Source organism: Mastigoproctus giganteus, chromosome 4 (genome assembly GCF_048544385.1).
Source record: "Mastigoproctus giganteus isolate SK-2022 chromosome 4, ASM4854438v1, whole genome shotgun sequence".
Taxonomy (NCBI): domain Eukaryota; kingdom Metazoa; phylum Arthropoda; class Arachnida; order Uropygi; family Thelyphonidae; genus Mastigoproctus; species Mastigoproctus giganteus.
Window position 1 is genome coordinate 121,192,105 of NC_143578.1, and position 21,518 is coordinate 121,213,622.

Here is a 21,518-nt window from a genome sequence, read left to right on the forward strand (position 1 = left end):
GCTCAGAAAACTTCATATCTGCCTGCACAATTACCCCCAGGTCCTTTTCGTTCTCTACCACTGTCAGTGTAGTGCCACAGAGTTGATACGTTACTTCGGGGTTACTACTTCCCATATGTAGTACTTTACATTTGTCAATGTTAAACTTCATTTGCCACCTCTCAGCTCATCTGCTCAACTTTTCTAGATCCTGTTGCAGCAGCGTACTGCCATTAGTGTAGTAGTAGTAGTAGCAGCAGTGGCATGTGATGCAAGAAAGTAAGTGTATGAGCTTATGCAGCATCAGCCAAAAAAAAAAAAATCACACCATTCCCTCCAACTGTCCAGTTCCTCCTTAAATTTATTTAACCTATCAACTTTCCACAACGACAGATTTTGGAAGTTTGTTCCAGCAATTAACCATCTGCTGGCTAAAGGCAAATTTCCACACATCTATGCCCCCGTAGGTTCGTAATCTGAACAAGTGGAAGGATCCCATTAGAATTCAGCGTGCTCAACCCATTCAAGGCCTTATACACCTCAATCAGATCACCGTGCAGGTGCCTAGTCTCCAACCACTGCAAGTTGCAGAACTTAAGCCTCTCTTGGTAAGAGGATCCCTTCATTCCCCTCACCAATCTTGTTGCCCTTCTCTGTACACGCTCAAGTAAATCTACATCCTTCCTAAAATGAGGCCTCCACACCTGCACCAGTACTCAAGGTGTGGCCTGACCATTGCCTTATACAGAGGGACAATCACCTCCTTTTCATGCTAGCAAAATTCCTACATATCATTGACAAAACCCCATGACCTGCCCTGGCAGCCTGTCTGCATTGCTCAAAAAACTTCATATCTGACTGCACAATTACTCCCAGGTCTTTTTCATTTTCTACCACCTTAAGTGTAGTACCACACAGTTGGTACGTTTCTGTGGGGTTACTTCTACCCATATGCAGTACTTTGCATTTGTCAAGGTTAAACTTAAGTTGCCACTTCTTAGCCCATCTGCCCAAATTATCTAGATCCTGTTGCAGTAGCACTGTCATGACTGTCATTAACAACCCTGCCAACCTTTGTATCATCTGCAAACGAAGAAGTTGCCACTTCTTAGCCCATCTGCCCAAATTATCTAGATCCTGTTGCAGTAGCACACTGCCATGACTGTCATTAACAACCCCTCCAACCTTTGTATCATCTGCAAACTTTGACATTAAGCCTGATATGCCTTCATCAATATCATTGATAAATATACAAAACAACAGTGGACCCAACACCGAACCCTGTGGGACTCCACTAATAACATTAGTCCACGAAGAGCAGCACCCATTGATTACCACCCTCTGTCTTCTCCCACTTAACCATCCTTTTATACATTGTAGCAACTTACCTTAACAACACTGCCAACCTTTGTATCGTCTGCAAACTTGGACATTAAGCTTGATATACCATCATCAATATCATTTATAAATATACAAAACAACAGTGGACCCAACACCGAACCCTGTGGGACTCCACTAATAACATTAGTCCACGAAGAGCAGCACCCATTGATTACCACCCTCTGTCTTCTCCCACTTAACCATCCTTTTATACATTGTAGCAACTTACCTTAACAACACTGCCAACCTTTGTATCGTCTGCAAACTTGGACATTAAGCTTGATATACCATCATCAATATCATTTATAAATACAGAAAACAACAATGGACCCAACACTGAACCCTGAGGGACTCCACTAATAACATTAGTCCACGATGAGCAGGATCCATTGATTACCACTCTGTCTTCTCCCACTCAACCATCCCTTTATGAATAGCAGCAATTTGCCTCCAATGTCACACTGCTCCAATTCGTTCAGCAGTCTTCCATGTGCAACAGTATCAAAAGCCTTTCTAAGATCCAAATATATAATATCAAAGTTATTCCCTGCATCCAGTTCCTTTGTGAACACATCATAGTATCCAATCAAATTGGTCAGGCAAGACTTTCCCTTAACAAAACCATGCTGTGTCCGAGCTATAACTGAAGTCTTGTCTAGATGATCCTGCAATGCTTCTTTAACCAGTGCCTCCATTAATTTTCCTAGAACAGAAGTTAAACTAACAGGTCTATAATTACTTGTGTTGCCCTTTGATCCTCCTTTGTGAATTGGGATCACATTTGTACATCTCCAGTCCATGGGTACCTCCCCTGAGTCCAAAAATAGCTCTCATAATTATGGCTAAGGCTAAGGCTAAGGGTGCATATTCTTTAATGATAGTTTTAATTTTTTCTCTTCAAAGAGTACTTTCAACAGAGTAAAAAATTAAAAGTAGTTTAAATTTTAGAATGAAAATTTCTCTCAGTTTACAACCGGTTAGAAAGTGTGCACACATACACAGGGTCCAGTCACATTATTATGACCATCTACTAGTATCCAGAATATGCACCTTTCACAGCATGCACTACAGCCAGCCGCTGTGGGAGGGACTCAATAAGTCCGCAGAAGATTGCTATGGGTATCTGTGATGATGCAGACTTCAGTGCACCCCAGAGTTCCTGTAGGTTCTTTGGTGGAGGATTAATCCATCTGCTGTGTCGATCGAGGTGGTCCTATAGATTTTCAATTGGGTTAAGATCAGAGGAATTCGGTGGTCGTCTCAATGTCTTGATGATCGATACCAAAGCCCCAAAGGAACACGGTCAACACCTACGGGTGTACCTGATCTGTGACAATCAATAGGTAACCATTTGCATTCAGGGTGGCCTCCAGAGGTATGAGCAGACCCAAGCCATGCCATGAAAACATTTCCCAGACCATAACGCAGCTCCCACCAGCCTGCCTTCTGCCAACAATCGTGTCCAGGTGTCTGTTCTTGGAGGTTTCATGCCTAATATGCCACCATCCATCCACTCAGTAGAGCAGAAACCATGACTCATTGGAGAAGGCCACCCGTTGCCACTCGGCCAGGGTCCAGTGTCAGTATTTCTGTGCAAACTGACGGCACTGTTTGTGATGAATGGCCGTCAGCATGGATGCTGTCACCAAGCATCTGCTCCGGAGCCAAATGCACAACAGGATTCCCCTGCCAGCCTGTCTTGTGCCAACAATCGCGTCCACGTGTCTGTTCTCGGAAGTTTCATGCCTAACACGCCACCATCCATCTACTCAGTGGAGCAGAAACCGTGACTCATTGGAGAAGGCCACCCTTTGTCACTCGGCCGGGGTCCAGTGTCAGTATTTCTGTGCAAACTGACGGCACTGTTTGCAATGAATGGCCATCAGCATGGGTGTTGTCACCAAGAGTCCGGGGAGCCAAATGCACAACAGGATTCTCCCACCAGCCTGCCTTCTGCCAACAATCATGTCCGATTGTCTGTCGCGAAGGTTTCATGCCTAACACGCCACCATCCATATACTCAGTGGAGCAGAAACCGTGACTCATTGGAGAAGGCCACCCATTGCCACTCGGCCGGGGTCCAGTGTCAGTATTTCTGTGCAAACTGATGGCACTGTTTGCGATGAATGGCCGTCAGCATGGATGTTGTCACCAAGCATCTGCTCTGGAGCTAAATGCACAACAGGATTCACTGCACTTTCTGGTGGCCCCATGGGTTATTTGGACAGCCAGTTGAGCAACAGTAGCGTGCCAATCAGTCCTGACCAACCATTTCAGCCGAAGTTCACCTCTGGGATCAATGGCACATGGGAATCCACAAATGGAGCGTCGGGTCAACTTTCCCATTCATCCAGTCTTGGTGCCTCCGTAGCCAGGAGGGCAGGAGCAGCAGTGCATAGCACATGCTTCTTGATTAGGCCGGGGTTTGAGCCCGTGACCACCAAATACGGAGGATGCGGAAAGGTCAGGGAATGACCACCGCATATCCCCGGAGCAATATGGCCTTAGTTGCTAATGCTCCTAAAAACCAAATAACAACAACAACAACATCCAGTCTTGATACACTTTCACCACTGCAGCATGTGAGAATTTCACAAAGTCCGCTGTTTCGGAAATGCTGGCAACCCTGGCCTGATAGCCAATGATCATGCCCTTTTCCGGGTTTGATAGGTCGCATGCTTTGCCCATGACAGAGGCTGTTACTGTGTTCACGGATGCTGAAAATCAAGCCTTATATGCTTGCACTGTGTGAACTTGACAAGTGCACTGTGTGATTCACTAGTCGTGTGTGATGTCTGGGGGTGGTCATAATATTGTGACTAGACTCTGTATATTCTAACCAATAACAGTGACAAATTTGATTTTTACCTACTATAAATATACGAGCCATTCGCAGTCAATTTGTATTAGTCAATCAGGTTTCAAAAATAATTCTTAAAATTTAACATCGGATCACAATTTCTACATATACAGGTTTTGGTGTTTACACATAATATGCATATTACTACAATTTAGTACAATAATCTTACTATAATTTAGGGAAGTTGATATAACACTGATTTTTTATATGACCTGTAAATAATAATGTTTGCAAGCACTCACAGATGACAGCAATATTCAGGCGTGTTAACATATTCAACCTTGTCTGTCTGCCCCCAGCACTCCCCCCCCTCTCTCCCTTCCTTCCTCCCTCCCTCTCAGTAACAGAAAGACAGTTTGTAGTGTGATTACATGTACAGTTTATCTGTGTATCTATTTTATATTGTTTGTTTCTTCTGTGTTTTGTATTGTTAAAATGTTTAAGCAGGTGCAAAGGAAGTATCTGAATTGTTTTGACAATATCTACTACATATGTAGACATGTTTACAACAAAAAGCCAGAGGAAGAAAATCTGTGGTATCACTAAACTTGCATATTCTTTGTACTTGGGTTGCAATAGTGATCACAACAAAACTTGAGTTTTGTTGTGATCCACATATGTGCTGTATTACTTGCACAATTAAAAGTATGCCTTTTGCTGTTCCTATATTGTAGCAAAAACCACACTGATGATAGCAATTTCTGCATTAAAAAATATCTGGGATGTTCAGAAAAGCAAGCATAGCATAAAATATCCTAACATATCATCTGTAGTAAGGCCTGCTCTGCATAATAAAGACCAGCAGACACTACATCGCCAAAAAATCATGAGATAAAAGAAACAATGATGAATATAGCAAGGATTCTTGTGTTGCACACTTTGCTGGACCATCCATTTCAACAAATTTGAATTATCAACAAATAATAACATGCTGCATGTAATTAAGCAAGAAGAGTTGAATAATTTAGTTCATGTAAACTTATCCGATGAGCAAGCAGTACTTCTTGGCTTCGGGTTACTTAAAGTAGGAACTAAAATTACAGTACATTGAAAACATCAAAAAGTATTTTAAAAATATTTCATTATGGAAGGCAGTAGAGATAAATAGTTTTTTTATAGTTTTTGTAAAGATATTAGTCATATTCTGATTGAACTGGGCATTGAACACAATCCTAATGAATGACATATATTTATCGATGCCTCAAATCAAGTTTAAAAGCAGTTTTATGGTACAATAAAAATGCACTCCCATCAGTTCCCTTATTTCACACTGTTGGCTTCAAAGAAACATATGAAAGTATGTCCAAGATTCTGAGTGCAATAAAGAACCATGACTTTGCTTGGAATGCAATAGTAATCTTAAGGTAATTTGCATTTTCCTTTGCATATAAAGCTTGGATCAATTAATAAAGAATCTTGTTAAGGCTCTGGATAAAGAAGTGATTCTGCTACTTAAGGGAAGTGTTTCCCAATCTAATGGATACAAAACTGAAAGAGGGAATTTTTGTTGAGCCTCAAATAAAGAAACTCCTCAAATATGATGCATTTGAAACAATGCTACAGGATATTAACTAGCAGCTTGGCAAATGCTTAAAGCAATTGTACATGGATTTCTCGGAAGTGGGAAATAAGATAATTATAAGTCTCTGGTATCAACTTTATTGCTAAAATGTGTTTGAAAATTCAGAGGTAGCAAATAAAATACTGTTGCCCCAGATGCTGACTATGAAGATTAGGTTTCAACCAAGCATGTCTGGTTTACAAATGAATGCAATGGCACTCTGTTAAGATAATATGGATAGTTAAGTTCTGTTATGGATATGATGTCACTTCAAAAATGAGCATAAGCCCAAGTCACAGGAGAGAACACAGCATTCCCAAGACAGCAGGACAGAAACATAACAGTGAGAAATATTAATAAAATAATCTAAATGTTCTATCTGCTTTTTGTTCACTTTTAATTACGATTTTTATGAAATTTTGTTCACTTTTAATTACGATTTTTATGATATTTTGTTTCCTTCAAAATACTTTGCCACTGAAAATGATACAGGACAGATAACAACTGATGCAGCTAACCTGTGCATTTATTTATTTTTCTGTAAGTATACTATAAACATAATAATATTGATTGTGGTTTTGGAATTTGGTAGGTTTGTAGAAGTAAAATATAACAAATGAATATTTGAAAAAACAACACAAAACTTAACTGAAATTAGTAAAAAAAAAAAAAAAAAAAAAAAAAAAAAAGTCATTTCCTCATAAAATCAAAAATGACAGGTTTTTTCCCCCTTCAAAATTTTATGAAAATTCATAATTGCTGGCAAATACAAATCAGAATTTCTTGCACAGAAACTGGTATTTAAAAAAAAAAAAAAAAAAAAAAAAGGAAATCCGATAAATTCTTACCAGTATGGCTCAATGGAATGTCATAAAATAATAAATTATGAAATACTGTCTCCATCTTTTTGAATATTCCAAGGGATTCTATGTTCAAAGAATCTGAAGAGTGAAATCCAAAGTCATAGAAAAAATCAGGATTGTCTTCTGAACTGTCTAAGAAAGATTCGGTAAATGGATCATGCATTCTGTAACAAAAAAATAAATAAATAAAATAATAATAATAATAATAAAATAATAATAATAATAAATAAATAACGCACCCACGCATGCACACAGACAGTGTTTCAATTAAAAGGCACTGGCTTCTATCTCACTTTTAAGTTTAGGCTTTTTTTAATCATATTTTGGCAAAAAATTCTTAATATGACATTAAAATTAAACTAAATATTACCATAGGGGCTTAGAGGGGAACAGGCATTCTGTGTGTTATCACACACTCGGTTTAAAAAAAACACTGATGACTCCACTATTTTTCTATTTTAGAAGATTTAGGAGAATTCCGGTTGGCCTGGCTCCCTAAAATGCACTCATGCACACCTAGTTGGTAAGCCCTGTTATGTCACTTTGGTAGAAACGAATGTGTAGAGTGGTTCTCTTCAAGACGAATGGTCAGTGTGAAGAGGAAAAGACCAAACTCCCCAGCAGTTTAGTAATTAAATATGACAACACAATGAAATGACCCTCAGTCCCCAGAGGCTTTCACTCTCCCTCTTATGGCAGCGAGAGGATCAGAGTAGAAGCAGAGGGTGCAAAGAATCTCTGGATACAACAGCTGCTTGTTTTGTTGTTATTTGGAGCATTAGCAACTAAGGCCATATTGCTCCGGGGATATGCGGTGGTCATTCCCTGACTTTTCCGCATCCTCCGTATTTGGTGGCTCACGGGCTCGAACGAACCGCAGTCTAATCAAGAAGCATGTGCTACGCACTGCTGCTCTGCCCACTTGGCTACGGAGGCGCCTACAACAAGCTGCCATGCACGGACACTGAACTTGGCCTGTTACAATGTAAGATCGCTCATTGGTGAAGACAGCATATTAGAGCTGGAAAAGGAATTAGAAAATGTGAATTGGAATATAATAGGCTTGGCTGAAACAAAACAAAATGAATCACAAGTTTATCAAGTGGAAATCTGCTGTACGGCAATGGAAACAGTAAAATGAGTGAAGATGGAGTTGGCTTTCTGGTCCATAATGATAAATATTTTGGAATTAAAAGTACATCACCAAGGGTGTCATGTCAACTCATGATTTCTGAGAGGTACAAACTAAAGGGTATAATGATATATGCACCAACATCGAGCCATGATGATGAGGAGGTTGAAGAAATGTATACCGAAATTGAGAGGCTTCTAGATGAACAGAAAACTCACTACACCAATTCCCCCATAATGATATGGGGGAATTCGTTGTTACGGTTCGAAAGAGACAAACCAGCACAGAAATGGAAACTATAGGAAATTTTGGAATTGGTCAAAAAAATAAAATAGGTGAAAGACTTGTGGAATTTGCAGAATCTCAAGGAATGTCAGTAATGAACACTTTTTTCAAGAAAAGGATTAATAGAAATTGGACAGGGAAGAACCTAAATGGATTAACAACTAATAAAACTGACTTCCTCCTCACTAACTGAAGATATATTGTGAATGATTTTACCATCCTAAAGTATGATGAGTTATGCAAAGCCATTAAAAAGAGACTCAGAGAGGATATAAGAAGATTTAACACAAGAAAAATAGAACAAACATTAAGGGAAAACAAACTTAAATCAGCAGTCATAAGCAGTAATACAGAAAGACAAAAGTAGAAAAGTTGCTTCTTGTCAAAACTATTAACCACAATTTCTATTCATTGATATGCTCACCTCTGTTATACCCTCAGCTAAAGATGAAGCAGACTTAGTGATGCGATGTAAAATGCAAGCAAGCTTATTGTTGTTATGGAGGTTTGATGGCGCATAAGCCATCAAACCCCCATACTTTGGCCATAATGCTAGCAAGCTTATACACTATAAGCAAAAAAAAAAAAAAAAATTCACAGTTCACCTATTCATCTCCTCCAATACTTTGTCTAGTTCTACTTTGAAATCACAATAAGTAGTTTGTTCCAACAATCGACCACTCACTAGCTAAAGGCAAACTTCCACACTTCTATTTTGCAACCGCCCTTCCCCAATCTGAATACATGCCCCTTCATATGCATAGTCTGAGCAGCAGGAACAATCCCGTCAGCATTGAGCTTGATCAATTCATACAAAGCCTTATACAATTCAATCAGATCATCTCACAGATTTATAGTCTCCAGATGCAGCAATTTGCAGAACTGGAGGTTTTCTTGATAAGACACCCCTTTGTTTCCCTCACCAATCTTGCTGCACTTAGCATTAGTAGAGGCATATGATGCAAGAAAACAAGCTTATGCAGCATCAGCCAAAAAAAAAAAAAAAAAACCTTCCACTTCACCCCTCCATTCGTTCGAAATACCTGTCCAGCTGAGCCTTAAATTTATTTAGGCTATCAACCTCTACAACAAGGGATGGAAGTCTGTTCCACCAACCAACTACCCGCTGGCTAAAGGCAAATTTCCGCACATCTATCCTACATCTGTCTTTCCTCAATTTGAATTTATGCCCTCTCATGTGATTATTCTGAGCAAGAGGCAGTATCCCATCAGCATTGAGCATGCTCAAATCATTCAAGGCTTTGTACACCTCTATCAGATCACCTCGCCGGTGCCTAGTCTCCAGACACTGTAATCTGCAAAACTTAAGCCTTTCTTCGTAAGTGCGACCCTTCATTCCGTTCACTAACCTTGTTGCCCTTCTCTGTACTCATTCCAGCAGCTCTACATCCTTCTTGAAATGAGGCCTCCAGACCTGTATACAGTACTCAAGGTGGGGCCTGACCATTGCCTTATACAAGGGAATAATCACCTCCCTATCCCTGCTAGAAAAATTCCTGTATCTCATTGATAAGACGCCATGAGCTACTCTTGCAGCCCGTCTGCACTGCCCAGAGAACTTCATATCTGCCTGCACAATTACCCCCAGGTCCTTTTCATTCTCTACCACTGTCAGTGTAGTACCACAGAGTTGATACGTTGCTCTGGGGTTGCTGTTTCCCATATGTAGTACTTTACATTTGTCAATGTTAAACTTCATTTGCCACCTCTCAGCACACCTGCTCAACCTTTCCAGATCCTGTTGCAGCAGCATACAGTTTCTAAAAAACAGCTGATCCCTTTTATAATATCTGAAAATGAAAGCTTGAAAACAATTTTGTACTTTTCAGATAGGGCAGCAGCCCAATACAAAAATGGAAAAATTTTTGCTAACCTGCACAAACACAAGTAAGATTTGGGAGTGGATGCAGAGTAGCACTTCTTTGCCACAGGTCATGGAAAAGGTCCCTGCAATGGAACTGGGGGTACTGTCAAAGGGCTTGTTGAAAAAGGACAGTCAAAAGGCAAGTTTGTAAAGGACAACTAAAGACCATATTCTCACAGTTGAAGACATTTATGAATTTTCTATAAAAAGCATAACAGGAATACATTTTTACACGGTTTACCAAGAAAATATTGAAAAGAAAGATGAAATCTTATAAAAAGGTTCTTTGAAGCCAAACATGCTGAACACAAGGGAAAATCAGTTTTTTTTCCCAAGATATGCTCCAATTTGCAAATCAGCAGAACTCCAGCTTCTGCTAGTGACAAACACTTGGTATTTAAGGCCTTTGTTTCTTGTGTATTGGAGGTGATGAATATAAATGAAAAGAAAATGCACACAATGAAATATTGTGTGCGATTATGGCAAAACGAATGTTGGATGTGTCATGGAAATTTCAAAAGGACATGATGTCAGGGTTATGTTTTATCAACCAACTGGATCTTCTACAACTTTCAGCTTAGATAAAAGCTTGGGTTCCAATGAGAAATATATTGGACACTTTAATACCATTTGAGTTTTTAACTGTTACAGGAAGAACTTACAATATTTCACAAGAAAAAAATACTGAACTTTCTTTAAACCCACTTAAAAAAATAAAAAATTGTATAGAAAATATTACACTGAAGCCATTCATGTCATTTGGCTAGAGAAGGTTAAGCATAATTGAAATTTAAATTTCGTTTGCTTCTGTTTGTAAGCAAAGTACTTTATATTTTTCAAAATAAATTGAATGAAAAACTAGTTTATTGAAATAATGGTATTTTTATGTAATCTACATTGAGTTTAATTTTTTGTGAATTTTTCTGAAAGCTCAAAATGTTCTCTTTCAGAAAATAAAAGTGAGGATCAGTTATCTTAAATACTTAATTCAGTGGTTCTCAAAGTGGGTGCCGCGATGTCAAATTTAGCATCGGCTTACATCGTGGCCGTCGCTACAAAAGGTTGTTGATTTTCATGCAACTGTGTAAATTAGAAGTTGTCATGAAATAACTGCTGACCGCATCGCAGTGTTTATGTACATACACCTACATATACGGAACAGCCAAGCTGAGCCATTCGTCACATATACTATATTTGAAACAGCACCACCTTACAAAATATTCTGCCAGCACCCATTGCACCCGGTGCTGGGGATGCCGGGAATTTTTCATAACGGATTTAGGGTGTCTTCACATTAAAAAGTTTAAGAACCACTGACTTAAGTAATAACAACCTTTTCCAAAAAACCCTTACAAACACCAATTTTTGCCTGCCAAGGCAGATAAAAAATAAGTCCAGATGCAAAATGGTAGCAGGTAAACAAAATAAAATAAAAATTGTTTTGGTCTACTTACCAATAGTCCTAACTATGGTGAGAATATAAAAAAAAGAATAAAACAGTCAAACAACCAAAACTAGATGATTTCACATGAAATGACCCCAGAGATTAGTTTATTACTATTCTCTAACATGAAGCACAGACTGATAAATAAACAACCATAACAGAGTAGTATAACTATAAGTTATGGTTGTGCTACAGTATAGGCTTAAACATGTCTCAAGGTCAAGGGCATCTGTTGCTAGACAACCTATGGTGCAATATACATAGTTAAGAGAATAATGCCGGAAAAATATAGGTTCTAATATGTGTGTGTGTGTGTGTGTGTGTGTGTGTGTGTGTGTGTGTGTGTGTGTGTGTGTGTGTGTGTGTGTGTGTGCACATTACTCAGACATTTAGTTTTCATTCTCAAAACCACTCAGTGCTTGCAAAATCTTTTTTGCTCCACTATGTGTGAAGTTACATTTCCAATATATGTAATGAAGTACATATATTGGAAATGTAACTTTCCAATGAAGTAAACCAACCATTCAGAGACCACATGCTTCTGAATGGTTGGTTTACTTCCTTTATGGACATAATGATGATCTCATAAAATATGTGAATTTCTGTCTTCAAAGATTCCATGATGTACCATAAGATCAATGATTCAATCAAATCTTTCAAGCATAAGAAATCCTATTTTGAATACCTATGACTATTTGATTACTGCAGCCTTTCTGCCTTGGTCACTAGCATGTGGTTACAGAATTCTTCAATGCAGACTTTTGATCATGAAGCAAATCAGATTAATTTTTAATTGTGAAGCAAATCTTGACTATTTAATTACTATGACTTTAACTTTAAATTCAACCTTTGTTTAAAAACTTTGTCCATAAAAATAGCAAATAACTTAAAATGCTCACATGCGTAAAACAAGGATGATAAATTTTCCTCATCCAATAGAAGCGTCCTTCTCTCACGCTTGACCCGGAGATCTACATAGTTTGGACAATGTAATACGACAGGCACACCCATCTCCCCGCAGGAACAAAGACCAGAAGAAACCAAGCCTAGCTGATTCAGCCTGGACCTCAAACCATGTCCTGTGAGCAGGAAACAAGCATTAAGACCGACTGCAGCCAGGATCTTGCCTTATAGCTGACAACGAATATGGAGGGCAGGAATTTAAGAATCTCTTTACTTTTCTCAGAGCTGTTCCATCTTATTTGCCAGAGCTCATCATTCATTCCTCTCCAATGCCCCTGTAACCCTGCCTTGCCCATCGGACATGACTGGATAACCAAAATCTCAGTGGAGATGCCTCACCTGAGACAATAAGTCAAGCCAGCATGAACAACTAATAAATCTGCTAGCATCTTCCTAGCCAAAACCTGCACGGCATCGGAATATGTAGTGCAACAAGCCTAGGTTATGCCCAGAAGAATGAACCTCTGAACAGACAACACGTGTTTACTAATTAACACATTTTAAACATGTACACACCAAGTCCCTGCAGAGGTAATAAGTGATAATAAGGACAAAAACACATTCATACAACATTTCAAAAAATGGCCTTTAATATCCCATTTCGCCCTGATGCCACCCTTTTTTTTTTTTTTTTTTTTTTTGGTAGTTGTTGGCGCATAGGCTTCTGTGGCCATAATGCACCTCCCAAGGTTTTTGCAGTACTTTGATCCAAGCCCGAGGCGGGAATCGAACCCTCGACCTTTGGGTTGCCAGGCAGGCACTTTACCCACCCGGCTAGCCCGGTCAGCCTGATGCCACCCTGTAGCTTGGCATACAACTTTATCTTTTGTTTTATATATCTTACAAAATTTAAAGGACAATCAGACAAATTAAAGAGGTGGTCAAGTGATAATGTAGAAAGTTTTTTTTTCCTTTTTTTTTGTTAATATTGTATAAAGCTTGGTTCCTTGTATTATTTTTCACTACTAATACCAAAATTGCAACTTAAGGCACTGCATTTGGGTGAGAGTAGAGGGGAACAAGCATTCTGTGTGTTTTCAGACACTCAGTCGAAAAATTGATGGATCCCATTCTTTCTATTTTACCAGATTTAGGAGAAGTCCGGTTGGCCTACCTCCTTAAAATCCACTCATGCACACCTTCTCATTGGTAAGCCCTATTACGTCATTTTGGTGGCAACGACCGTGTAGTGGCTCTCTTCAAGAGGCCTGGTCAGCATGAAGAGGAAAAGACCAAACCCTCCAGCAGTTTAGTAATTAAATATGACAATATGATGAAACAAATGGCCCTCAGTCCCCAGTGGCTTTCACTCTCCCTCTTATGGCAACAAGAGGAACAGACTGGAAGCAGAGGGTGCAAAGAATTTCTTGGATACGACAAGGCTGGAATACATGGAAACTGAACTTGGCCTGTTAAATTGTAAGATCGCTTGTCGGTGGCTTGACTGAAACAAGAAGAAGAAGAAGAAATTAATCAAGTTTATCAAGTGGAAATCTGCTGTACACCAATGGAGACAGTAAAAAGAGTGAAGGTGAAGTTGGTTTTCTGATCCATAAACATATTAAAAACAACATTTTGGAATTCAGAAGTACCAAGGGCATCAAGACTACTACTCACAACTTCTAAGAGGTACAAACTAAAGGTTATAATGATATAAGCACCAACATCGAGCCATGGTGAAGAAATGTACACTGAAATTGAGAGACTTCTAGATGAACAGAAAACTCACTATACCATCATTATGAGAAACTTCAATGCTAAGGTTGGAAAGTGACAAAACAGCACAGAAATGGAAACTATGGGAAATTTTGGAATTGGTGAAAGAAATGAAAGGGGTGAAAGACTTGTGGAATTTGCAGAATCTCAAAGAATGTCAGTAATGAACAATTTTTTCAAGAAAAGGATTGAAATTGAACATGGAAGAGCTCAAATAGACAATAATGAAATTGACTTCATACTCACTAACAGAAGATATATTTTGAATAATTTTACCATCCTGAACAAGGTTAATGTGGAAGTGACCACAGAATAGTAAGATGCACACCTGATATAGATGTAAGAAAAGAAAGGAAAAAATTGACTCGAGTAAATAATACGAAGGTCTTTGAGATAACAGAAGAGAAAAAAAAGCAGTATGTATTGGAACTTAGGAACAAGTTTGAGCTTCTGCAGACCTTTAAGGACCAAGATATCGACAAGGAATACAACAACTTTCTGAAAGTGATAATGCCCAAGAAACTTACAGAAAAAAGAAATCCAAAAAAGAAATAATTTGTCAAGAAACACTTGTCATGATGAACCAAAGACAACAAATGAAAAGCAAGATAAACACCGACAAGGACAAAACTGAGATACTGTACTAGTTATGCAAAGCCATTAGAAAGAGACAGAGAGGACATTAGATGATTTAACACAAGAAAAGTAGAACAAGTGTTAAAGGTAAACAAAGGGTTTAAATCAGAAGTCATGAACAGTAATACAGATACAAATGATACTTAATCTGAAAAATAATCCCAGGGGCTCACATCTGGTAAGTATGGGCTTGGCACACCCAGGGTCCTGAGCTGGATATTATCATTCTTCTCTTTCTTGGTGATTCCTTTCTACTTCTCTCTCTCAGGGTAACTTGATAATTATTTTTTTTTTTGGCTGGTGCAGAATAAGCCTCAGGCTTCCTTGCACTATATGGCTAATAATAATAATAGTGATGGTGTACTTATAAATGGCAGAGAAGGCATAATTCAAATAGCAAAAGACTACTATAAAGTATAGTAGTCTTTTGCCAGTAGCAAGGGAGTGGGGAAGGTGGATCACAGATTAGCAACACATCTGACACATCCGATATCCTTCCTGATGATTAAAACATGCACTGAAGAAAATCAAGGATCAAAAAACCCCAGATGAAGATGAAGTTACTATAGAGTTGTTAAAATTAGGAGGAAAAGACATGGCACAGAAACTGGCAATACTGTTCACAAAATACATTAGGAAAGGCGTGATTTATTGTCATCTTATTTAAAATTTGTACACATTTAGGAAAATACACGACACTGTTTGAAATTAAAACAATAAAAAGAATCGAAGTAATGTTTACACGCAAAACCCGACACCGAACAAAACAGTGCCACGCGCTCGCTCTCTCTCTCTCTCTCTTTCTCTCTCACACACACACAGGCATGCATGCATACAATTTCGAAGGCGACTCCCTAGCCAGATGGGGGAGCAGCACACGCTTCTTGATTAGACCGGGGTTCGAACCCGTGACCACCAAATACGGAGGATGCGAAAAGGTCAGGGAATGACCACCGCATATCCCCAGAGCAACATGGCCTTAGTTGCTAATGCTCCTAAAAAAAACCAAACCAAAAAAAAAAAAAACAATTTCGAAATTTCATAAACAGTGCTTTCACCTTCCGTATTGCTAAAGCTAGTTTAGTAAAACGGAAGGTGAAAGATTTTGATTACGTATTTAATTTTCAGATTATATTATACACACTGAAATCATACGAATAATTTTTTTTTTTTTTCTTAAACACGTTTCTTTACAAACATACATTTCAAATGAATTAAAATAAAAACTTCACCTGCTATCATCCGTAGACCGATTGCCGAAAAATGAACGAAAGACATCATTAAAATCCATTATTCTTCAGTACTGGAGTATTAACAATCGCCGTCAATTAATATTGCCAACTGAAAAGTCACAAAGGTTTTTATTATGTATTTATTTTATTATATTATTATTTTTCCTAGGAATACAAGCTTCCGCCGACCCCACAAAACAACAAAATTTCGACTATATACTACTAGAATTCGAATCTCCTAACATATGGCGAAAACACATTACATTATGTTGAGAACATCTCTGTGGTTGAGAATATTCCTTCCGTAATGCTAAAAAATATATTCCTGAATCAATAAGCATTTCACGCCCAAAAATTTAAAAATTTTAAATAAATTATTATATTGTTTACAAGCAATTTAGAGTGTCGATTTTAAAGGTTCGGACAGTTTATTTCATTTCATACAAAACATTTCTAATAATAATTTATTTGTTGTTGTTGTTCGGTTTTAGACCATAATGTGTAGTAAAAAACCGAGTTTCCGGGGTAAAAAAACTACGCTGCCCTATCATGAAACCCATTAACACGACTCAGAAATTTGCTCATAAAAAAGCAATTTGTCATTCACGAGATTCGAACTCAGGTCTTTTCCGACTGGTGTGGTGAGAACGTTGGTACCCAGGAGTGCAAATTTATTTTAAGTTAACTTCTTTTTTCTTTTTTTTTCATGCGAGCCATGTCATATGTTTTAGTTGGTGTGGGATGCACCAACTGTTAAAGTTGCTGCCCTCTTTTATAAAAGGATAATACTAATGCCGGTTGCGTAAATATAGTGCAGGAGGGGTAGTAGTGTAGTGTGATGCTTTGTTGTAGTGGGTTAGTTGTTTAGGGTTTAAAGCGCATCAGCAACTTAAACCATGTTGCACTGTATATGATATCGTGAATTTCGTGTGTGTGGTCAGATTCGTGGACGAAAATGCAAAGAATGATAAAAAATAAATAATAAAATAATAAAGAGAGGCGTGATTAGCCCAGTGGTTACGATGAAGGACCACCAATACCATGGAACCGAATTCGAAATCCGCCTCGTATCGTAGTAAAACACAAAACAGAAAGAAAAATCGCGGGGAGATGAAAAAATCGCAAAAGTCAATTCATCGAACCTACCGTCCCAAGATCGAAGTGATGACTCAGAGGGAAAGCGACACTATCTGATATCACCCCCAATAACACTCATCAAAAGAAAAGCTAAACAGGTCTACACAGTGGTGGGATTCAGCCGGTTCGCACCAGTTCGGCAGAACAGATACCTAATTTTTTGTTGAGTTCGGCGAACCGGTTGTTAAAATGGCACTTGTGATCAGGGTTCTCTCTAAGGTGGGCGCCTGGTATTCTATGCCATTTATTAATTCAGCAAGAAATTTTCGTTTAGTATCGATCAAATGAAGAAACTGTATGTTCTGACTGATGTTTATCAATAGTATAAGCATAGTGCTTTGTTTATAAAAGTTTATATGACCACACGTGGACAGAACCAGTAAAAATATTCAAATATATTGGCACATATCCGCTCCTGCTCTATAATATATTAAAATAAAACATTTTAAAAATTTTTTTGCAGTAGCCCTTCAAAGGATGAAAAGGCAACAGAGTTTGACAGATTTTTTTCAATAAGAAACCAAAATCAGAATTTGTTGTATTAGAATTGGCCTTGGATTCAGTAACATCACCAACAATTTTGGTTGAACTAGTTGAATTGGAAGAAAAACAAGATGCAGAAACAATATGTTTTTCAGTTATGGAAAGTTTAAATAATGTTGGGCTTACTAAGAACTACCTAGAAAAAAATTAATAGGATTTTGCTCCGATGGTGCCAGTGTTATGCTTGGGAGAAAATCTGGAGTGAGCACTAGGATTGCAAAAGAGTTTCCAAACATAATAATATGGCACTGTTTAAATCATCGCCTCCATCTTGTTTTAGATGATTCGATAAAGGAAACAAAGCAAGTAAATCATTTTAAAATATTTATTGATAAGATATATACTATTTTTCATAAATCCAATAAGAACCAAACTGAACTTTCCAAAATATCCGAACAACTTGGAATTGAAATTATAAAGACCTTGAAATTGAAATTATAAAGTCAACCCTAGCTGTATGGCGCGCTTATCCAGCGCTACATCACTATTTTTATTCAAATAAAAAGTACTTAGGTATGGCTGCCCGTCTTGAAAATATATATTTTATAACTGATTTGGCATTGATGATTGATATTTTAAACGAAATTTCTCTTCTTTCAAATGCACTGCAAGCAAGAAATGTAGACATAATAAAGGCTGAAAAACTCGTGATAAGATCTATTCATCATCATCATCATCAGCCATTTTCAATCCACTGCAGGATGAAGGCCTCTCCAGCAACTTTCCAGTTCCTTCTGTTTTGAGCACTGGCCATCCATTTACTACCCACAAACTCGTGAATTTCATCTATCCATCTCCGCCTTTGTCTTCCAGGTTTTCTTCTAGCTCCTCTTGGATACTATTCTGTTATTTTCTTAGTCCATCTGTCAGCATGTCTTCGAGCTATGTGTCCTGCCCAAGACCATTTTAGTTCTTTAGTTTTGATAAGAGTGTCCTTTACTTGAGTTTGCTGCCTAATCCATGTGTTTCTCTTCTTATCTAACAGTCTGATTCCCAACATGATTCGTTCCATTCTTCGTTGTGTAGTTCTCAGCTTCTCTTCCATTCTTTTGGTGAGTGCCCAAGTTTCACTTCCATAAGTCATGGTGGAGAGCATACATTGGTTCTTTGTATTTTACGTTTCAAACAAACTGGGATATTACTCTTCAGTATGTGACTATATTTCCTGAATGCTATTTCCTGAATGCTGAACTGGGATATTACTCTTCAGTATGTGACTATATTTCCTGAATGCTATCCATCCAAAATTTATTCTTCTCTTGACTTCCAGCCATTTATCATTATTACAGCTAATAACTTGTCCCAGATAAGTATACAACTCCACCATTTCAATTACTGCTCCTTCAATCATTATTTCCCTTTCTGTGGCATACTTGTTCATCATTACTTTTGTTTTAGCCATATTCATCTTTAGTCCAAAATCCTTACTAGCTGTGCATAACTGATTAAGATTTTCCTCTAATTCTTTGGGATCGTGGCTTATGACCACAATGTCATCTGCAAATCGTAAATGGTTTAGGTACTCTCCGTTCAGATTGACTCCTTTTTGCGACCAGTCTAATCTTTTGAAAGGTACCTTAAGGGCAGCAGTAAAGAGCTACGGAGATATTGTGTCTCCTTGTCGAACTCCTTTCTCAATTTTAAATTTCCTACTGTCTTTGTCTAGTCTAATAAAGGAGGTAGCACACTCATATATTTTCTTCAAAATCATAATATATGGGGTATCAATGCCTTGTCTTTCCAGTACCCGAAACATTGTCGTATGCTATATGGAGTCAAATGCCTTTTCATAATCCACAAATGCCAGGCATAACGGTGTTTTGTATTCATTTGCTTTCTCCATTAGCCGTGATATTACGTGAAGGTGATCCATAGTTGAGAATCCTGTCCTAAAGCCAGCTTGCTCTTTCGGTTGATTCTCATCAAGTATTCTTTCTAATCTGTTAGTAATGACCCTTGTGAACAACTTGTAGATGTGGGATAACAAGCTAATTGGTCTATAATTTCCAATTTCTGATTTATCTCCTTTCTTATGCAGCAAAACTATAATTGCATTATTCCACTGCTTAGGCGTCACCCCTTTTCTAATGCACTTTGTGAAGAGTCTTGCCAGTTTTTGCTAGAGTAACTTCATCTTCCCCCGGGGCTTTCTGATTCTTCATTTTTTTCAATGCATGTTCTACCTCATCAGGAAGAATATCGGGTATGTCGTATGTGTTGCTACTTTGCAATCCATCTTCCCCACTGCTGGCATCATTCCCACTGCTGGCATCATTCCCCTGCTCCTTGTATAATTCTCTATAATAGTCTTCTGCTATTTGAATTATGCCTTCTCTACTGTTTATAAGTACACCATCGCTATTCTTCAGTTTCAGTATCATTTGTCTTTCTGTATTACTGCTCATGGCTTCTGATTTAAATCCTTTGTTTTCCCTTAATGCTTGTTCTACTTTTCTTGTGTTAAATCTTCTTATATCCTCTCTGAGACTCTTTCTAATGGCTTTGCATAACTCAGTATACTCAATTTTCTCCCTGTCAGTGTTTTTCTTGCTTTTCATTTGTTGTCTTCGGTTCATCATGACAAGTGTTTCTTGACTAATTTTTTCTTCTTTGGATTTCTTTTTCCCTATAGGTTTCTTGGGCTTTATCACTTTCAAAAAGTTGTAATATTCCTCGTCGATATCTTGGTCCTGAGCAGTCTGCAGAAGCTCAAACTTGTTCTTAAGTTCCAGTACATACTGCTTTTTCTCCTCTTCTGTTATCTCAAAGACCTTTGTATTGTTTACTCCAGTCAGTTTTTTCCTTTCCTTTCCTACATCAGATCAAGTGTACATCTTACCATTCTGTGATCACTTCCAACATTTACCTTATTCAGGACGGTAACATCATTCACAATATATCTTCTGTTAGTGAGGATGAATTCGATTTCATTAGTAGTTAATCCATTCCGACTTTTCCATGTCCACTTTCTATTCACCCTTTTCTTGAAAAAAGTGTTCATTACTGACAGTCTTTGAGATTCTGCAAATTCCACAAGTCTTTCAACTCTTTCATTTCTTTCACCAATTCTAAAATTTCCTATAGTTCCCCTTTCTGCGCTGTTTTGTCTTTTTCCAACCTTAGCATTGAAGTCTCCCATAATAATCGTGTAGTGAGTTTTCTGCTCATCTAGAAGACTCTCAATTTCGGTGTACATTTCTTCAACCTCTTCATCATCATGGCTCGATGTTGGTGCATAAATCATTATAATATCTATTAAAGCATTTCAAACGTTTGGAAAGGAAAAGGTTCCATACGAAAAAAAAGTTGATGAATTAATAACTTCAGAAACCTTCAAAAATATAAAATTTGTAGAAAATAATCGATTTGTCTCGGGCTTCCTCCAGAAAGACTTTTAGAAAACATCGTAACGAATTTGAAAAAAAAAAAAAAAAAAAAAAAAAAGACTAATGGATTGTGAACATTTAAAAGCAAGTTGTAGCCAATTTCAAGAGAGGAATAAATTATAATTTCTCAATTTTTTGGAGCCAGATTACTGGAATATTGAAGAAGTACTAGTTCCATGGAAAGCAGCTGAAGAACAATTGCTCGTATTTAATGAAATTTTTAATTACCAAATTGATATTAATGATTATCGAGATTTCTTGGAAAACGTTTTAAAAAATTTCCAGAATTATGCAATTCCTGAAAGTGTTCAAAGAGCTAAAAACATTGTCAGAACAATTGCTGTAAGTTCAGTAGAAGCGGAAAGGGGTTTTTCAAAAATGAACATAAGGATAGATCACTCAGCCGATGATGCTCGGATAAAAGCGAAGAAAATTGCAAGCGAGGACGCCAATCAAGAAGCAATATGGAAATATCTTAAATAACAGTTTTAGTTTTTTGTCAGGTATTATTTATTA

The 21,518-nt window shown here is 37.8% G+C and overlaps 1 protein-coding gene across 1 annotated transcript in view; it reads right to left on the bottom strand.

Annotated features, from left to right (window-relative positions):
- The window catches only part of LOC150087027 (uncharacterized), a 144,411-nt gene extending 128,266 nt beyond the window's left edge, over window positions 1–16,145 (bottom strand). Inside the window, exons 1-2 of the mRNA XM_090371757.1 lie at window positions 15,937–16,145; window positions 6,629–6,807 (exon numbers count right to left, since the gene is read on the bottom strand). Of these exons, the coding sequence (XP_090227883.1) occupies window positions 6,629–6,807; window positions 15,937–15,995 (238 nt within the window). The 5' untranslated portion in view covers window positions 15,996–16,145. The remainder of the gene's footprint in view (window positions 1–6,628; window positions 6,808–15,936) is intronic.
- Window positions 16,146–21,518: the final 5,373 nt, after the last annotated feature.